Genomic DNA, 18837 nt, shown 5'->3' on the forward strand with positions numbered 1-18837 from the left:
TCTTAAAAATAAAAGCTAATAAATTAAACAATTTCAATCGTTAATTTTATTGAGTAAAAAATACGGTATTCGCAAATAAAAGAAATATGGTCATCCCTTATAAGTGATGTGCAAGTATTAACCATCTTTTATTCAACTCATCTCTCTAGTTTTCATCGGGTGTTTCGAAGCAAGTTCGCCTATTGGAAAGGTGGCTTCTCAGTCAGACATTCAAACTCTTAGACGTTGAGAAAAGAAAAAGTAAACATCATGACACCATATTATAATGGCATGTTGGTGTATCAACAATACTTTATAATATTAATAAGTTCCCTGTATATGCTAGTTGCTCCATATGACCGCACTTTTCTACTCTTCATTTGGACGTATCTGGAAAAATTGCATCTCCCCTTTTGCATCTGTTCCTTCCTCTCTAGATATATGTTTGATGTTCTTGACCGGACATCTTTAATTTCCCTTCTTTATTTTCTTTCAAAAATCTAAGATGGTGATAAAAGTAAGGCAACTACTTTTGCAGTTTCATGATCTAGGGTTTGGCTTCAAAGGCTTCGATTTTTCGTTTTCGTGAGCCTAAAAGAATTCAGTGCTAGCTAGCTTGGTTTCTTAGCTTGCGTCACATTTTTGATAGAAAAAAAAAATCAGTTTTTGAGTATTCATAGCTAGCTTCTTCTTCAGTGGATTAGGTTTGGAAAAAATTAATGTCAGGCGTCGATGCTGATCCTGATGCACCCACCAACACAAGTCCAGGTGCGCCATCCTCCGCCGCTCGCCGGCCTCGAGGCCGTCCTCCCGGCGCAAAGAACAAGCCCAAGCCGCCCCTCATAATCGCACAAGACACCCCAAATGCGCTCACATCTCATGTTCTTGAAGTTTCCTCCGGTTCAGACGTTGTCGAATCGGTGATGACCTACGCCACCCGCCGTGGCCGAGGCGTTTGCGTGCTGAGTGGAAGCGGTGCAGTGACTAATGTCAACCTGCGCCAGCCAGCCGTAGCAGTACTACCTTTAGGAAGCAGTAGTACTGTGCTGACGATGCACGGTCGTTTTGAAATCCTGTCTCTCACCGGCACGTGCCTGCCTCCACCGGCCCCATCTGGAACCAGTGGCTTGGCGCTATATCTGGCTGGTGGACAAGGACAGGTTGTTGGAGGGAGTGTTGTGGGACCCTTGAGGGCTTCAGGGCCTGTGACGTTGATTGTGGTTTCTTTTGCTAATGCAGTGTATGATAGGTTGCCGCTGGAGGAGGAGGAGAAGGAGGCTCCACTACCGCCATTGCAAGCGACCGCTTCGCAATCTTCGGGAGTGACGGGCAGCGGTAGCGGTGGGGATGGGTACAATCTGGGGATGATGAGAACATTTCCTGGTGATGTATGTGGTTGGAATAGTGGGACTAGTTAGAACTTATGCTTCAGAAGGACTGGAATATGCATGGATTGTTCTTTAAAGAGTTCATCTAATCTGTAAGTCCGTGTTCAGACATTGTAAAATCCATCCAGCTGAAATTGTTTAATAAATTTTCGGATCTTCTTTATTTTCCTAATTGTGTGATCGATTTATGGAAGCTTTGTTACATAATGCATATATAATGTGTCAATTGAAGTACTTTTTCTTTCTAAAATCTAAGTAAGAATAACAGTTCCATCTGATTAATTTTTAGAAAAAGTTGCAACATTAGTCCTTGAAGTTCGATCCTATTGACTCTCGATGCTATTGTTGTTCATGAACTTGTTAGAACATGGAACAAATGATTTCTCTAGGTTTTGTTAGAACTTCTGTCTCTTATATATTTGTCTTTAAACTTTTTTATTTTGTATGAAAATTTCTAAGGGTGCTATGTAAAAGGATTTTGCTCCAAAGTCTAAAAATAACTAATGGTTCAATTTCTTTAGTTTTTAACACTCATTGTTGTCGGTTTGATGTGCTTATTTAGTCATTTCCTCTTCTAAAAGTTTGGATAATTTTGAAAGTATCTTGAATTAATGTCTCGAACAAGGTGGAACATTGAGACTTGAATTTGACTATTTTGTTTGACCTTTCAATCAACTAGCTAATTCAGTCAAGCTAGCTAGCTATAGAAGCAACTTAATTACTGAGTCTGAAACTATCAGGATAACAAATTACCGTTTTGAATATTATATATCAATGAAACAGATAGTGTAAGCGTCACAAATTAATCATGTGACTCTATATTATATTGTAAAATTAAAAAATCAGGTGGCACACTTGATAAATTTAGAACACTCCCACATTGGTTAGTACCTCATATTATTTAAATCTCTCTTATAAAAGGTCAATAATTTATGCACACTTCTTTTCTCTTCTTGTACATCCACATTTATTTGCTTTTTTCTTTCATTCGATCAAAAGGTTCAAAATAAACACAAATGTGCTTTTGTCATAAAACTAATTAACAACGTGCAGAGTAGCTGAACTACTTATAATTAAATATATGCATAATCTCTTCTTTCTCTAATGTGAAATTCACTCTCAACACTCACGTTATAAAATAAACCAGTTACTTAACAATTATATATTTTTATTGCTTCACACAAGATTCTCATTCTCTGGTTTTACCAATCAGCGAAGCACCTTTTGTCATTTATTTGTACATTTTATTGTTGGCGAATTGGTGCAAGACACACATGCCTAAACCAAGCATTATTGTATGTATATATCAGTGTATAAATATTCATATATTAAGAGAATTTTCTTTGTTAATTAGAGGGTGTGAAATGTTAATTGTAACTAAATAAACATATCACCAGTAACTTCTAACGTGTGGGTAGTTCTTACAATACGATAATGCGTACTGTACATACGAATACGAGTGAAATATTGGTAACACGAGGTGATGACGTTCAACCTAAACATGAACGGAGGTTATATAACTATCATGTAAGACCTCAGCTGCTAGCTCCCTCCTTTTCCCTCCACAAACACATTCCTCAAAACTCGTAACGCAATTCTCTAAAAACGGCATATCAGCATAGACTCGGTCCCTCTCTCTCTCAAACCATCTGTTCCTCCTAAGTTGTTGGAGGAAAAAACAGCCCCCCTCCTCTTCTTCCTCTAGCAATAATAATGTCTCCTTCCATTTCTTTGGGCACACTTCTGCCTTTCCCAATTCAATGGAGTCACATTACATTACTATTTTCCTGAGAAACCATTTTGTTATTCTACATTGTATACAACGTTGATTGAAATCATAAATAGGGATCGAAGAATTTGGTAATCGAAAAAGAAAAAGAAGTAGAGAGATTGGTATTAGATAGACAATGGCAGCGTCCCTGAATAGAGAGCCATCGAAAAAGGCAATAAAAAGCCCTGGAGGTTCTGGTAGCTCTCAAGGCAAAGCTAATTCGAGTGGCCAAACTGTGAAGTTTGCGCGAAGAACTTCAAGTGGACGGTATGTGAGTCTGTCTAGAGAAGACCTTGATATGTCCGGAGAATTATCCGGGGACTATATGGACTACACAGTACAGATTCCTGCCACCCCAGATAACCAGCCCATGGACTCATCCGGGGCTGTGAAGGCGGAGGAGCAATATGTTTCTAACTCTTTATTTACCGGAGGGTTCAATAGTACGACGCGTGCGCATCTCATGGATAAGGTGATTGATTCGGAGGTGACTCATCCTCAGATGGCTGGAGCCAAAGGTTCTGCATGTATGATGCCTGCTTGTGATGGTAAGGTGATGAAGGATGAGAGAGGAGTTGATATAACCCCTTGTGATTGCAGGTATGAGCTACGATACTCTAATTAATTATAGTTTGATTACTAACCTAATAAGATCTTAAGTTCTTTGGGTACTAAAGCGAAGCTCAGAAATCCAAAACAAATAATTTCAACTAGTACTTTTGGATAGGATTTCCGCTATTATTACAATCAAGGGAGCAGAAAACGTGAGTGCAGAAATCAGTTCCCTTTTGGACGAGGGCTAGTTTTCGCATTGTGTTATTTTAACGAGTGTTAAACTTCTATGTTTTTTTTTTATTGTGTTCGAATTTTGTTTTGTAGGTTCAAAATCTGTAGAGATTGCTATTTGGATGCACAGAAGAACACTGGCCTTTGTCCGGGTTGCAAGGAGCAATACAGAGTAGGAGACGAATTTGGTGATCCATCGGGTTACAACAATGGAACGCTGCAATTGCCTGGTGCCGATGGAAAAAGGGATAACATGTCTGCGATGAAGAGGAACCAAACCGGAGAACTTGATCACAATAGGTGGTTGTTTGAGAACAAGGGGACTTATGGTGATGGCAATGCTTTCGATCCCCAAGATGACGGGTATGGTGATGGCGGTGGTGATGGCTTCGGAGGGGGCTTGCTGGATGATGACAAGCCTTGGAAACCCCTCGGCAAGATATTGCCAATTGCTACTGCCATTATCACCCCCTACAGGTCAGTATATAAATTCTCTCTCAGTACTTACTTTGTACATGCTGCATTTGTTCACGCAAACAAAAACTATTATGAATTAATCGTACTTTCGCAACAGAACAAACTTCACGAAAGTAAAAAAAACATAAGAACATTGTTAGATGAAGTGATTATGTGTTCATATTGTATGATGATGCACTATAATTAAGATGACTTGACGAACAATTAATATATATTTTATGTTGATCTTCGTCTCGTAGGATACTGATCTTCGTTCGGTTAATCGTGCTAAGTTTGTTCCTGCATTGGAGAGTAGTCAATCCAAACAATGATGCAAGATGGCTGTGGCTCATGTCGATTATCTGCGAAATATGGTTCGCCTTCTCTTGGATTCTTGATCAGACTCCTAAATTTTTCCCCATTAATCGTCAGACCTATCTTGAAGTCCTCCACGACAAGTTTGACAGGCCATCACCATCCAATCCAACGGGCCGGTCTGACCTCCCTGGCACTGACTTCTTTGTATCTACTGCTGATCCTGACAAAGAGCCACCTCTCACCACTGCCAACACCATCCTTTCAATCCTAGCCATTGATTACCCAGTCGAAAAGCTAGCATGCTACGTCTCTGATGATGGAGGTGCCCTCCTCACCTTTGAGGCAATGGCGGAAGCTGCTAGTTTCGCAGACTTGTGGGTTCCCTTCTGCCGGAAACACAACATTGAGCCGAGGAATCCTGACAGTTACTTTGCGTTGAAAGTTGACCCGACAAAGAACAAGAGTAGGCTGGACTTTGTGAAGGATAGGAGGAAGATCAAGAGGGAGTATGATGAGTTCAAGGTGAGGATCAACAGTCTTCCGGTTTCGATCAGGAGGCGGTCTGATGCTTTCCATGCCAGGGAGGAAATGCAGCAGTTGAAGCATATGAGGGAGAATGGAATTGACCCTTTGGAGCAAGTCAAAGTCCCCAAGGCTACCTGGATGGCTGATGGCACACATTGGCCTGGTGCTTGGTCTGTTCCTTCCAGTGATCATGCCAAAGGTGACCATTCAGGAATTCTTCAGGTAACATTAGCTCATCTCGTAGTTGAATAAAACCACATTTACCAATTACCTCTTAAATTCTCTATCATATAGCGCACAAGCGCTAACCATTCAGTAAGTTTATACAACTCTAACCATTTGTTTGGGCGTACTCCTCTATTTGATCATGGCTCGTAGTTCTTCGTTCAAAAAAATTCAACCTAATCGAAAATTTCAAATGGCTAAACGATTTTCAATGAGAGTCAATTATTTGGTAGGATAATCTCATTGATGGCCTATGATCGGTTCAGCTCATGGGAATGTTGAGGAATGGACTCAAACAAATAGTTAGCATCATATTAACCTACTAACTTGTTAGCGCTTTAGTGTGTTGATAGGGCTAGTAAATATGGCAGAAACAATGTTACTTGAACCTTGATGCTGCATTGTGCATAGGTGATGCTGAAGCCTCCTAGTCCTGACCCCCTAATGGGAAGTGCCGATGATGACAAGCTCATAGATTTCACAGATGTGGATATACGCCTCCCAATGTTTGTCTACATGTCGCGAGAAAAGCGGCCTGGCTATGATCACAACAAGAAAGCCGGCGCCATGAATGCGCTGGTGAGAGCATCCGCCATCTTGTCAAACGGCCCTTTCATTCTCAACCTTGACTGTGATCACTACATCTACAACTGCAAAGCTGTCCGTGAAGGGATGTGCTTCATGATGGACAAAGGCGGTGAAAACATCTGCTACATTCAGTTTCCTCAGAGATTCGAAGGCATTGATCCCTCCGATCGCTATGCCAATCACAACACCGTGTTTTTCGATGGCAATATGCGTGCACTTGATGGTTTGCAGGTACCTTAATCTATTCGAAAAAAATTCCACGGTTCGAACTCGTGTGACATACGAACATTTTTTAAAGGTTTGCTTCGCGGATATGGAAATTGTGAACAGTTAAAGATTTGCGCGTATGTCATACAAGTTCATAACTTGGAGATTAAATTACACGCATAATATATACATGCAACCAGTATGCATGAATCATGGGTTTGCAGGGTCCGATGTATGTGGGAACCGGGACCATGTTCCGGCGTTTTGCCTTGTACGGTTTTGATCCACCAAATCCTGACAAGTTGCCGGTGAAGAAGGATGATGAGGCACAAGGAGAGCCTTTGACAACGTCGAATACACAACCTTTGACAGCCAGTGACTTTGACCCGGATCTTGACACCAATCTACTTCCCAAGCGTTTTGGAAATTCAACAATGCTGGCGGAATCCATACCCGTTGCTGAGTACCAAGGCCGCCCCGTAGCTGATCATCCTTCAGTGAAATTCGGACGGCCTCCTGGCGCTCTCAGAGTTCCTCGTGATCCGCTCAATGCCACTACTGTTGCTGAAGCTGTCTCTGCCATTTCTTGCTGGTACGTATATAAATATATAATTAGCAATATAATTAGCTGACAACATGATGTGACAGTTGATGTATCAGTTCAAATATGATTGATCAAATAATTTAATCTAAGTACTAGCTCTGTACATTTTCATCAAATTAACATTGTGACACAGGTACGAGGACAAGACCGAATGGGGAGACCGTGTGGGGTGGATTTACGGGTCAGTGACAGAAGATGTGGTGACTGGGTACAGAATGCACAATCGCGGATGGCGCTCGGTGTACTGCGTTACCAAGCGTGACGCATTTCGCGGTTCAGCTCCCATTAATCTTACTGATCGACTCCACCAAGTGCTCCGTTGGGCAACTGGCTCAGTCGAGATTTTTTTCTCCCGGAACAACGCCTTCCTTGCCTCAATGCGCCTCAAGTTACTACAACGTCTTGCCTACATCAATGTCGGCATCTACCCTTTCACCTCGATCTTTCTCATCGTGTACTGCTTCCTCCCTGCGCTTTCGCTCTTCAGTGGACAGTTCATTGTGGCGAATCTCAACATCACATTTTTGGTCTACTTGCTAACCATTACTATATGCCTCATATCTTTGGCTATCCTGGAGGTGAAGTGGTCGGGGATCGCGTTGGAAGAGTGGTGGCGAAATGAGCAGTTTTGGCTGATTTCCGGAACCAGCGCTCACTTGGCTGCTGTGGTGCAAGGCCTTCTAAAGGTGATTGCAGGGATTGAAATTTCCTTTACCTTGACGGCCAAGTCAGTTGGAGAGGACAACGAAGATATATATGCTGACCTCTACCTTGTGAAGTGGACTTCCCTCATGATCCCTCCAATTGTGATTGCAATGGTGAACATAATCGCAATTGCAGTCGCGTTTTCAAGGGAGGTTTACGCTCTGAATCCTCAGTGGGCGAGGTTTATTGGCGGTGCCTTCTTCAGCTTTTGGGTTTTGGCTCACTTGTATCCTTTTGCCAAGGGTTTGATGGGAAGAAGAAGGAAGACCCCTACCATTGTGTTTGTTTGGTCAGGTCTCATTGCAATTACACTTTCCTTGCTCTGGGTCGCCATTAACCCGCCCGCCGTTGTTGTCGTTGGTTAACCCCGCTACAGGAGGCGGGATCCAATTTCCGTGAGCGCTCGAACGACATAGCCCATGGGATTGGATTATAGAGTTTTAGGGTCAAACTAATAGAATTTACAGGTACCTTTCGTCCTCCGCCGTTCGAGGGAGAAGGTTGTTTTGTTCTGTGATTGTACTGGATGGAGTTTGCATATCTTTCATTGAAGGAGTTATGCTGAAATCTGTAAACTGAACATATTTTTTCTCTGTAAACATTCGCCGTCTGATCAATCAATCTGCGTCGTTCTGGTGTACAAGGCATGTAATGTACGGACACAGGGGATATATGTAAGCGAAAGACGAGTATAATTTTCATGTCTGTTCGTACCTCACTCGTCGTTTGAATTATCATGCAACGAGTGAGATCATAGCATATCTCACGCTACGAGTGAGATATGCTAATAGAAATCAAACATCGTTTCATTCCTTTATGCATAAAATCAGAAGGTGATTCACTTGTAAGCTCTAGGTTTACAACAGAAATTGAAAAGTCTCCATCAAAACTTAATAACAGGAGACCCAAATCGTTTGCATTTGAAAAATAATGATCAAGAGTACCGCATATTTACACGAGTCTCGTCATTTTAACTAAAACTGCTGACAACAGTTCTTATTCGTTGGTCGATTGGATGCGTCCAACTGCATAGGCTTGAGCTCCAACTGTAAGTATGAACAAACCAATAATACTCAGTATTCTATCTTCTGATGACTAACCGAAGATCTCTGTACGTCGGGGACAGAAAGGAAATTCATCCCTGGTTTAAAAATCTGACTGTTCAAATGGAACGCGCACAAACAACTGGCCATTCAAGGTCACTACCGCAGATGTCTGGTGTGGATCGATTCTCGAAGGTAGGCTGACAACCTACAAAGAAAACCACTTTAATTATCCTGCAGGTATACTTTGATAAAGTGCCACACTGCATAACAAAAGTTTGATTTGGACATGAAGGTGTGTGTGAATTTAACACTACCAGAAATCGACCTGATGCTTACGCTTAGGTATGGGATGCGGAGAACCTCTAGGGGGTTGCCTCCCGAGTCCCGAAACAAAATGAAAAACAACAGCACTTTTTAAGGATCTTTTTTCCCTCCGTATCTAATAACTATCGTCAATCATAACCCAAAACATATTGGAGCACTATCAAGTTATCAACTGAACAGAAACAAAATGATATAACTGCAAGGGTAAAATATGCAAGAGTTCAGATGGGTTATCCTATTCTATATGCCAATTCATCAATAATTAACATGAATTGTTAAGGTCCGTAAAATATGACCGTACAACTGGCTAAGTGGCTTAAACATACTGCAAAAACTGCAAAGAACCACACATGCAGGTAATATAGGGCGTCATATTGTAACTAGGTTTGGATTGGAGTGGACAAATCTTAAAATTCAACATATGTTGAATTTTATGATTTATCCACTCCAATCAACTCCTAGTTACCAAACGATCTCAAAGTGCAAGTTATGCCAACCTTCTTAAAGGGTGCGACACCCCAAGGATTATCCAGTTGTGCTGGTTGGCCGGATATAATCAAGCGTCCGGCTGGGTCAGATTGAACATGCACCTGAATGATGAATCACAATCATTGTTAACGACAAAAACACAGAGAGAATATAACAAGCAGAATCAGGATATAATTTCTTGGAAACAATAAAAGCAGCATGCCTATTTGAAACCCATGGACAAGAACTACCGACCTTAACTACAAAAACAAAGATGACAAGCTTATAAACAACAATGATCACAAAACTAATTCATGAACTGACCTCCTCGCGCAGTAGCCCAGGAACTAAGGCATATACCTCAAAGCAGTCATTCTGTGTACAGTAAAGTTTCGGTTCTAATTAGAAATAATCCATATAATAAGTAGAAATATGTTTTATCCTAACAGTGAGATGAGAGGAACTTACAAATCTTTTCACATTAATCTTCACCCAATCTGCTGGAGGTCCAATATCAAATACCATTGTATCCCTTTTATAAACAAGGGGAAAACAAAAATGTTGAGCTGGAATAATAGTAAAGGCACTTTTTACTATTATGGGATGAAATCAATAGGGGACCGAGAGAAATTAGTACCGTGGTTTTATAGCTTTCATGTCAGCAACTGGGACAGCAGAATCCATATGAGATGGCTTTTTCCGCTTTAGTAAACCTGAGTTAACTAACAATTTTTAAGATAGAGAAGATCACTATGGCAGCAAAAGTGTCAAAATTTAAACTCATCAGTCATCATACCAGAACTTTTAAGTTGCTTGTCACTTTTTGGCATGGTACTCAAGTGCTTATCCTAATACATGAACAAAAGAAATATCTCATAAGGGATGGAGCGAAAATGGCAAAAAGAAAAGGAGAAGAAAAACAAATAAATATAGAGCTTAAAAGTTCTCCAGACCTTATTAGTTGCATCTCCAACCTCACCATTATTACCATGATGGCGGTGAGAGTGCCAACCCTGCATGGCACGAGCTGCAGCATCCCTCAGTGCCCTGCCTGATCCTAAAGTATGGCCACCATCAGCCTGTGTTCAAACCCAAGAGGATCATTTAACCAAGAAACAAAAGAACAAAAAAGAAAAAGAACCAAAATTTATTTAAGTCTAATTACCCGATTCTCAACTCTAGTAGGCTCTGCAGGAAGAGGAAGTTCACCACCATGAAGTCTGTCCCTTTCAAATTCAAGTAATGCCTGTATAAAATGGTAATTAGGGGATCCAAAACCCACAGGTAAACAGACCAAAAACAAAGACGACAATAATAAAATAAAAACTCAAAACATCATAAGTAGAGAATAACCTTCTCATAAAAATTTCGGAAAGTCCAAGAAACAGTAGTACACGTTCTGTGCACCATGAAAAAACCATCCATTAGAATGTAAGTTTATAAAAGAATGACAAACTCAAAACAAAGGGAAATTCTGTTTGGTGAGAAGGTGGAGGGGGTGATGTGTTTTGTAATTGTATACATAATAGTAACTTTCGGTATCTGCCACAAAATAAGTTGCCTTCCTCTTCTATTTTATTTTCTGGGCCTGGGAAATCATTTAGATAGCTTAAAGAGAGGTATCAAGTAAAGAAAAACAATATTGCGTACTTTGGGGGATTGAATGATTCTCCGACCTGCCGCCACAATTTGCATGTAGTAACCTACATGTTCCCACAGAAACACTAAGCAGAGTAAACCAAATAGGGGAACCATGCAAGAAAAGTAATGTATATCATATCAAAGTTCAAATTATCAGGATGTAGTAGTAAAGTACAATCAGTCCACCATAAGATAATCATTATGCAAGTGCATCAGCCATCTTGCTTGCTTTCTTTTTCTTTCTTTTTCATAAGTTTTCATATTTGCATATAGAAACATATAATGCAGTTGTTCACTTTAGGTAACTAAGTGTATACAAATACAAGAGAGGTCCGGTGAAGTAGGTATGCCACCAAATTTATTAATATAGTACCCCCGGCATAGGAATTTGTGATAATCCATATATTTTTGGAAATGTGTCTTATGCTATTTGATTCAGGATTCTTTCTCAATTGGGCACATCACTACCTAATCTACAAATCCTTATCAAAAACCAAGGCCTGTAAAATAACAAATGATATTCAGGATTCAGAGATAAACAAACCCACACAAACCTTGTCATAGCCACCAAGTTTGATCACAGCTCTCCATAACCTGATTTTAAGAAGAAACAACAAAGTTAACATCGAGCCAAAACGTTTTCAAACTAATTACTCTATGCAAACTCAACAGAGATTTACTTGAGCAAATTTAATTCCTCTTTGTAAAACTTTGGGGCTTTGAATTCCAAATTCTTCTCTTTATATAAACTCTCAACCTCCTTCATGAATGACGTTTGCTCCTCCTCAGTCCCCGACTCACCACCCTCATCAGCACCTGGATCCAAGAGGAAGGTTTTCTTTGGTTCTAAGCTCTTCATCCCAACCTTACGTCCAACATAAAACTTGGGTTTCTGCAGTTGCTCGTTTATGTCGGTGTGAAAAGAAAACTTTGTTTTGTTGCTCACCCCACCATTCAGTACCTCTACTTTCTCACCATCATCATCAGATTCAGTCTCCATTTCGACTTCATTATCAAGATGCATATCAGGCTCCACCTTACTAACAACATTATCAGTTTCAGCACTGATATGGGGTTCATTGGAGGGGCTGGCCTTGATGTTCAACCCACCTATCAGTGTCTTCATAGCAACCCCACTATCATGAGGCATTGTATCAGTTTCCATCTTACAAACAGAATTATCAGATTCGGCACTGATGTGCAGTTCACTGGAGGGGTTGGCCTTGCTGCTCACCTTATTTGTCAGTTTATCGGTTGCAAGCTCACCATCACAAGGCATATCATGCTTCACCTTACGAGCTGCATTATCAGCTTCAACACTGATATTTGGTTCACCAGAGGGGTTGGCTTCAATGCTCACCCCATCCATCAGTTTCTCCGTTGTAGCCCCATTATCATGAGACATATCGAGCTCCACCATTCCAACGACATTTTCATATTCAACACTACTGTCTAGTTCACTAGAGGATTTTGCCTTGTTGTTCGCCCGATCTATTAGTATTTCCGTTGCAAGCTCACTATCATGAGGCATACCAGGCTCCACCTTACGAGCAGCATTATCATCTTCAGCACTAATATATGGTTCACCATATGGGTAGACCTCGCTGGTCACCCCATCTTTCAGTTTCTCCGGTTCAACCTCACTATCACGAGTATCAAGCTCCACCTTACGAACAATAATACCAGTTTCAGCACTGCTATCTGGCTCATTGGAGGATTTGGCCTCGTTGCTCGCCCCATCTGTCAGTTTCTCCACTGCAACCTCACCATTATGAGGCATATCAAGCTCCATCTCACAAGCAACATCATCAGTTTTAGCACCAATATCTGGTTCATTGGAAGGGTTGGCCTCGCCGCTCACCCCATCCTTCAGTGCCTTTTCTTCTCCAACACCATCATCTTCCTTTTCAATCTCCATAGGGTCCACAGTGTGATGGGATCCACCATCACCAACAAGACTCTCAGCCTCGGCACGGGCACCCAATTCAATAGATGGGTCAACTTTGCTGCCCAAATCATCCTTCAGGGCCTTCCCTTTCTCACCACCACTCTCCTCACTTACAATCTTCACAGAAACCTCACTCCCACCATGCACACCAGAATCCACATAACTCACAACCTTATCAGTTTCAGTACCAGAACCCGGCTCACTGGACATCTCATCGGCAACATTAGCATCTTCAGGAATTTCGGGGACAGCGGAAACTGGATCAACTGCACCCCGGATTTCCTCACCAGGCAATTCAACTCCATTTTCGTCAAGGCTCTTCTGGGTCTCCATTTCTACACCATCTAATGTGTTGGTGTTTGGTTCTTCTCCCCCTTCAAGCTGTTCACGAACATGGGTATCTGCCACCCCTTTGAATTCCTCATCCTCCACAATTTTCCCCTCCTCTTTCTCTACATCCGCCATTTTTTCCCTCCGTCTTCCTTTCCTTCTTCAAACATTCAAATAAAAACACAAAACATAACAATAAAAATCCGAACTTTAACAAAATCCAACCTAATAAATACTCGGAAACAAAGGAAAGCACGGATTTTGAAGAAATGAAAACAAACAGAAACTGGGAATGTTTTGAAAAACAACAAAAACGAGAAGCATATGCATATATTTAGTGGTTTAACCTCTGCTTGTATCAAAACAAGGAAGGAGAAAAACAACAACTTGAAACGACGTGGAGAGAGGCTTACCCAGCTACCGTTTTGGGGCACGGAGGAGATGGTGAAGTGGCGGTGGGTGAGGGAGTTGTGCTTTCTGCCTCTGCTGGTCTGCTATTGATCTGTTGCTTCCGCTGCTCTCTTTGCAATGGTTTTTCCATTTTTACGACTATTTTTAGTATCCTCTCTTCGAGATGAGTAATTCTTTGCCTACGATAAGCTTTCACTATTTCACTTCTCGCTCGCTCTAAAATTAGAGATTGGCTAAAATATTTATTCCTATTTAATATAATTTATGTGAATATTTAAATTAACTATAAAAAATGGAATTTGTCAATTAGAAAAGGGTAACGATAATTTGAACTTTTATCAAAAATTAAATTATTAGTAATGTAATTTTACAAAAAAAAAAAAAAATTTATTTTCTAAACTTCTCTCTTTTCCATATATCTTTTCTTTTTATAATTATAATTTTAGCATCTTTGTATAATTATTATATCTCCTCTCTCCATAAGTATTATATCCCCGTACACATGGTGCATGGGTTTCAAATATATGAGTCAATTTAGGGGGGTGTATTCAATTGAGAATGTAAGAGATTTTAATGGATTTATAAATCCATGGATTTTTATGGAGTTTAATTGATTTGTAGATATTCCATATAAAATTTTGATTCAATTCCCTCGAAATCTCATGGGAAGAGGTGAGATTTGTGAATGCTTAAAATACACTACGAAATCTCTCCAATTCCCTCTAATTCCTCAACTTTCTTAAATTCTTTAAAATCAATTTCTAATTGAATACAGCTGGAATGTTATAAACTTCTTTAAAATATTAATTGAATACATCTGGATTTATAAGGATTTTAATAAACTATTTTAAAATTCTAATTGAATACACCTAGAATTTCAGAGAATCACTTAAAATCATGATTGAATACCCCTAGATTCATTAAAAGAATTAAAATCCCTTAAAATCCCAATTGAATACACCCCCCTTAATAAAGGTAATTTGTTTTGAATAATGTAGTTATTTCAACACGTGGAGCTTTACTTCAGTAGCAGAAAGTAATAATGTATATGCATTTTGATGTGAATTTGATCCTATCAAACTTTATCCCCTAATAACTAACAATTTAATCTATTATCGCTTGACAAAAGAAAATTAATGTATTACTTAATTTTTAGTCCTTAATATGGTGTGGGTGTATTACTTAATTTTAATCCTTGATATGGTGTGGGGTGGGTACTTTAGGTTAGGTGATTGTGTGTTGGTTGAATTTTTCTATGCATTTAAGAGTCTTTAAGTTTGATAAGATTTTTTATAATGAATTTTATGGTAGATTCTATTATGTGATTGGGATGTACAAATTTTTTATAAACTTGAGTGATGTGATGAGATATAGATATAGCATACAAATATATATTCATAGGTTATGGTTGTCCTCAAATTTTGCCAATTTCTAAAAATGGGGCAAAAGTGACGAAGGACGTATTTGTATCTTTCTTATAACATGAGTCACGTGATAAGAGAGAGATAAAGATAGAAAATATACTCATAGATTGTGATTGTGCCTCAAATTTTGCCACCTTTAACAAGTGGGTAAACTGATGGTGATGTATTTATATCTTTCTTATAGTGTGAGTCACGTAATGAAAGAGATAGAGACAAGAGAATATATTCATAAGCCATGATTGCAGCTTAAACTTTGCCACATTCGAAGAGTGGGCAAAAGTGATGAGGATGTATCCATATATTTCTTATAACGTGAGTTGCGTGATGAGAAAGACAGAAACAAGAGAATATATTTATAGGTCATGATTAGAACAAAATAGGTTGGGTTCGACATAATAGATCCAAACCTTAATCTATTGTTCTTGCCATTTGTTTTCTTTATAATTTGCCTAAATTAGGAGAAATTTTTAGTTGTGACGGGAATATAGATGGTACACCAAGTGTTTTTATGCAAGTGATGGAAAATTTTAATTTTTAAGTTATTAACCTTTTAACACACATAATCCACCATTTATATAAGGACACGTGGTGTACCATCTCGTGTGACGGTCACACTGAAAAATCTCTCCTAAATTAGAATATGTCATATTACTTTTTTGACACAAGTTGTTTTGTTTTCAGTTATCACAATTCAATACCAAGTTGTTTGTTTTTTATTCCTTTTATTTTTGAACCTTTTGTTTGTGAGTAAAATAAGAAATATAAGGGCCTGTTTGGTATCTTATTTGAAATTTTTTATCATTTCTCAAAACATTTCTTAAAAACATTTCTTGAAAACAATTTTCTTTAAAACTCAAAAATTTGATTGCTTTGTGATTTAAAATTTTTAAATCTTACGACTTAAACTAAACAAAGAGATCTAAAAAGAGAGGATCACAGGAGAGGGAGAAGGAGAAGAGAAGATGAAAGAAATTAAGAGATGATTGAAGGAAAGATGAAGAAGAGTGAGAGAAAGAACCGAAAGAATGAAGAGATGAAAAAGACTAAAAAGGTTTAAAATAAAAATAAAAATAAAAAAAGAGGAGAGAGAAAGAAGAAAAGAGAGATAGATTTGGAGTGAGAGAGGATGAGGGAGGGAAAAGAAATGAATGAGTTTAAGTTTAAAAACTCTAAAAACTCACTTTTTATGTTTTTAGAGAATAAACTATATTTGAGTTAATCTTGAGTTCAGTTTTTGAAAATAATTTTACCAAACAAGTTTTAAAGGCCTAAAACTTGAAAATTGTTTTTGAGTTTAAAAAGTTGAATTCAAGTCGAGTACCAGCCTGTTTGGTACTGTACTTGAATCTAACTTTTTAAACTTAAAAACAATTTTCAAGTTTTAGGCCTTAAAAACTTATTTGGTATGACTATTTTCAAAAATTGAACTCAAGACTAATTCAAAAATATAGTATATTTTCTAAAAACACAAAAAGTAAGTTTTTAGAGTTTTTAAATTTAAACTCACTCATTTCTTTTCTTTCCCTCCTCCCCTCTCACTCCAAATCTCTTTCTCTTTTCTTCTTTCTCTCTCCCCCTTCTCTTTTATTTTTTACCTTTTTCGTCTCTCCTCTAATATGTTCTCTTCATTCTCTCGATTCTTTCTCTCACTCATCTTCCTCTCTATTGAAGGATGATTTTGTGAAAACATGTTCATTTGAGCAACATCAAATAGCATGCAATTAACAATTAAACGCGGAAACATGCTTGCATGCACTCAAAAACAAAACATTACCCATGAAATTCAAAGCCCAGTAGATTGGTGAACCAAGACTCAACTCAAAACAAAGTGAGTTGAAATTTATACATTTGTAGATTCCTCTTTGCATAAGCAAAGGCTAATCACCCAAAGAGAGGGCTTTCATTCCTTGCTTCTTAGATCCATGGATTTGGATGGAAGAATATGGTTCTCCAAGTTCCCAAAATTGAGAACCTCTAAGTGTCTACACCAAGGTTAGATTTAAGTAGAAATGAGTGACCTTGGAGAAGTGGGATTGCTGGCTAATCCCTCCAAGGGGGCGGGCCTCCTAGAGAGAAAAAGGAGAGACATGTTCTCTCCAATTTTCTCCAAAAGAACCCTTAATGAATTTTAGGCTATAAAGTTCTTTATATAGTCACTTCTTTAAATGACCTAAAGAACCAAAAACCTTAATTCAACACACATGGCCGGCCACATAAGGGATTTGGGCTTTTGGGCATTTGTGAATCTTTATTCATTAAATTGTCATACAACTTAAGTCAATGGGCTTGACGTTCGAAGCCCATTGGGCCTTAAGGTCCAAAACTATCCCGAGGTCTTTAACGAACTTATTCGTTTGATTAATTAACATATTAATTAAACCTTGCCATAAATAATTAAACCATTTAATTATTCTTACTCATCTCCATTGTTTCTTCAATCTCCACCTTACACGGTGTACGATCCATTAGGTTCCTTTTAGCGAGGCAGTGGGCGATTAAAACTCTTTCAAATCGATTGTGAATTGAAATTTACTTTCAATTCTCTCTTTAGTGTTTATACACGTTTAGGGCTTCCACAAACCATGAATGACACCTAGCAGCATATCATGGTTACCCAAGCTAATCAAAAGAGGTAGATAACCTATTCAGTTTAGGATTACAAATGCAATACGGTCTTTCTCTAATACAATACTCTTGACCACATTGTTTGGTTTGATAGTTTATTCATGTCTACTATCCAATGTAATTCATGTGCTCATATGATTACCTTGAATGTGATTTGGAACGACTTTCCTAAATCTCATTCAAACTCTGGCCAGAGATTCTAAATCATATCATAGAGTATTCTCCCTCAAACGGTTTGAAGGTTAGAGATCCCTTGTTGCGCATTCACTTGCCTCCATAGCTAAGTGGTTTAACCCCAACTATGCCGTGGACACCCTCCTGATGGAGTGACTTTGACATAATCAAAGATCAAGGACTTAACCACAAGACAACTATGATGCCTCAGGTCAAAGGACTACTTTGCATTATCCCAACCATGAATTCTCATGTGACATGAATATGAGAACTCTTCGTTGATCGTGTTCAGTGAACTCATTCTCTATTGAGCACCTACGTACTTGTCTTGATGTCACACACACCAATGACTCGAGACTAGTCACTCTCCCTGAGAGAAGACACAACACGTACTGATCTTAACGGACTGTCAATGCCCAATTGGCAATCCTATGATCAGGAACGTTTAAGATATGTCTACGAAAGAATGGTCTCATGAATCTAACTTATTTAGATTGCATTCTCCCAATCACATATTCCTTGGACTTATCGTTTAAGCATATAACATTTATATGAGACGGCTCAAACAATAATCTTTGCCCTTGATATTAAACTAGATTAGTTTAACATATGAAATGTCCATAAAGTATCATCATATGATTGGTTTTAGGGCACATTTCCAACATCTATCTCCTCGGATCCTCTCACTTTCTCTTTCCTCCAATCATTTCTTACTTTCTTTCCTCATCTCTCATCTTTCTCTCCCGACCTCCTTTTTTTGGATCTCTTTGTCTAGTTTAAGTTGTAAGATTTAAAAATTTTAAATCGCATACCAAACAAGTTTTTGAGTCTTAAAGAAAATTGTTTTCAAGAAAAATTCTTAAAAAATGTTTTGAGAAATTATAAAAAAACTTC

The 18837-nt window shown here is 38.8% G+C and overlaps 3 protein-coding genes across 4 annotated transcripts; 2 read left to right on the plus strand and 1 right to left on the minus strand.

Annotated features, from left to right (window-relative positions):
• Window positions 1-275: 275 nt before the first annotated feature.
• Window positions 276-1539, plus strand: LOC103445300 (AT-hook motif nuclear-localized protein 25-like). Its single transcript, XM_008384290.4, has one exon. It carries the CDS (start codon window positions 699-701, stop codon window positions 1395-1397), a length of 699 nt encoding a protein of 232 aa, XP_008382512.1. The 5' UTR covers window positions 276-698; the 3' UTR covers window positions 1398-1539.
• Window positions 1540-2876: 1337 nt separating this feature from the next.
• On the plus strand, window positions 2877-8270 carry LOC114827654 (cellulose synthase-like protein D4). The gene is made up of 6 exons (XM_029109843.2): window positions 2877-3738; window positions 4018-4401; window positions 4641-5445; window positions 5860-6267; window positions 6468-6835; window positions 6981-8270. The coding sequence occupies exons 1-6, from the start codon at window positions 3275-3277 to the stop codon at window positions 7915-7917; spliced, it is 3366 nt and encodes a 1121-aa protein (XP_028965676.1). The 5' UTR covers window positions 2877-3274; the 3' UTR covers window positions 7918-8270.
• Window positions 8271-8421: 151 nt separating this feature from the next.
• Window positions 8422-13923, minus strand: LOC114827655 (AT-rich interactive domain-containing protein 3-like). 2 transcript variants are annotated; one of them, XM_029109845.2, is made up of 13 exons: window positions 13723-13923; window positions 11712-13469; window positions 11586-11625; window positions 11041-11093; window positions 10744-10789; window positions 10556-10636; window positions 10344-10469; window positions 10187-10238; window positions 10028-10103; window positions 9859-9922; window positions 9715-9765; window positions 9420-9512; window positions 8422-8803 (listed from the first exon to the last, which is right to left on the minus strand). In XM_029109845.2, exons 1-13 carry the CDS (start codon window positions 13848-13850, stop codon window positions 8699-8701), a joined length of 2673 nt encoding a protein of 890 aa, XP_028965678.2. In that variant the 5' UTR covers window positions 13851-13923; the 3' UTR covers window positions 8422-8698. The 2 variants fall into 2 exon arrangements, with proteins under 2 accessions (XP_028965678.2, XP_028965677.2); XM_029109844.2 differs by having other exon boundaries at window positions 10028-10112; window positions 13723-13899.
• Between the last annotated feature and the right edge of the window lie 4914 nt (window positions 13924-18837).

Source organism: Malus domestica, chromosome 10 (assembly GCF_042453785.1).
Source record: "Malus domestica chromosome 10, GDT2T_hap1".
Taxonomy (NCBI): Eukaryota; Viridiplantae; Streptophyta; class Magnoliopsida; order Rosales; family Rosaceae; genus Malus; species Malus domestica.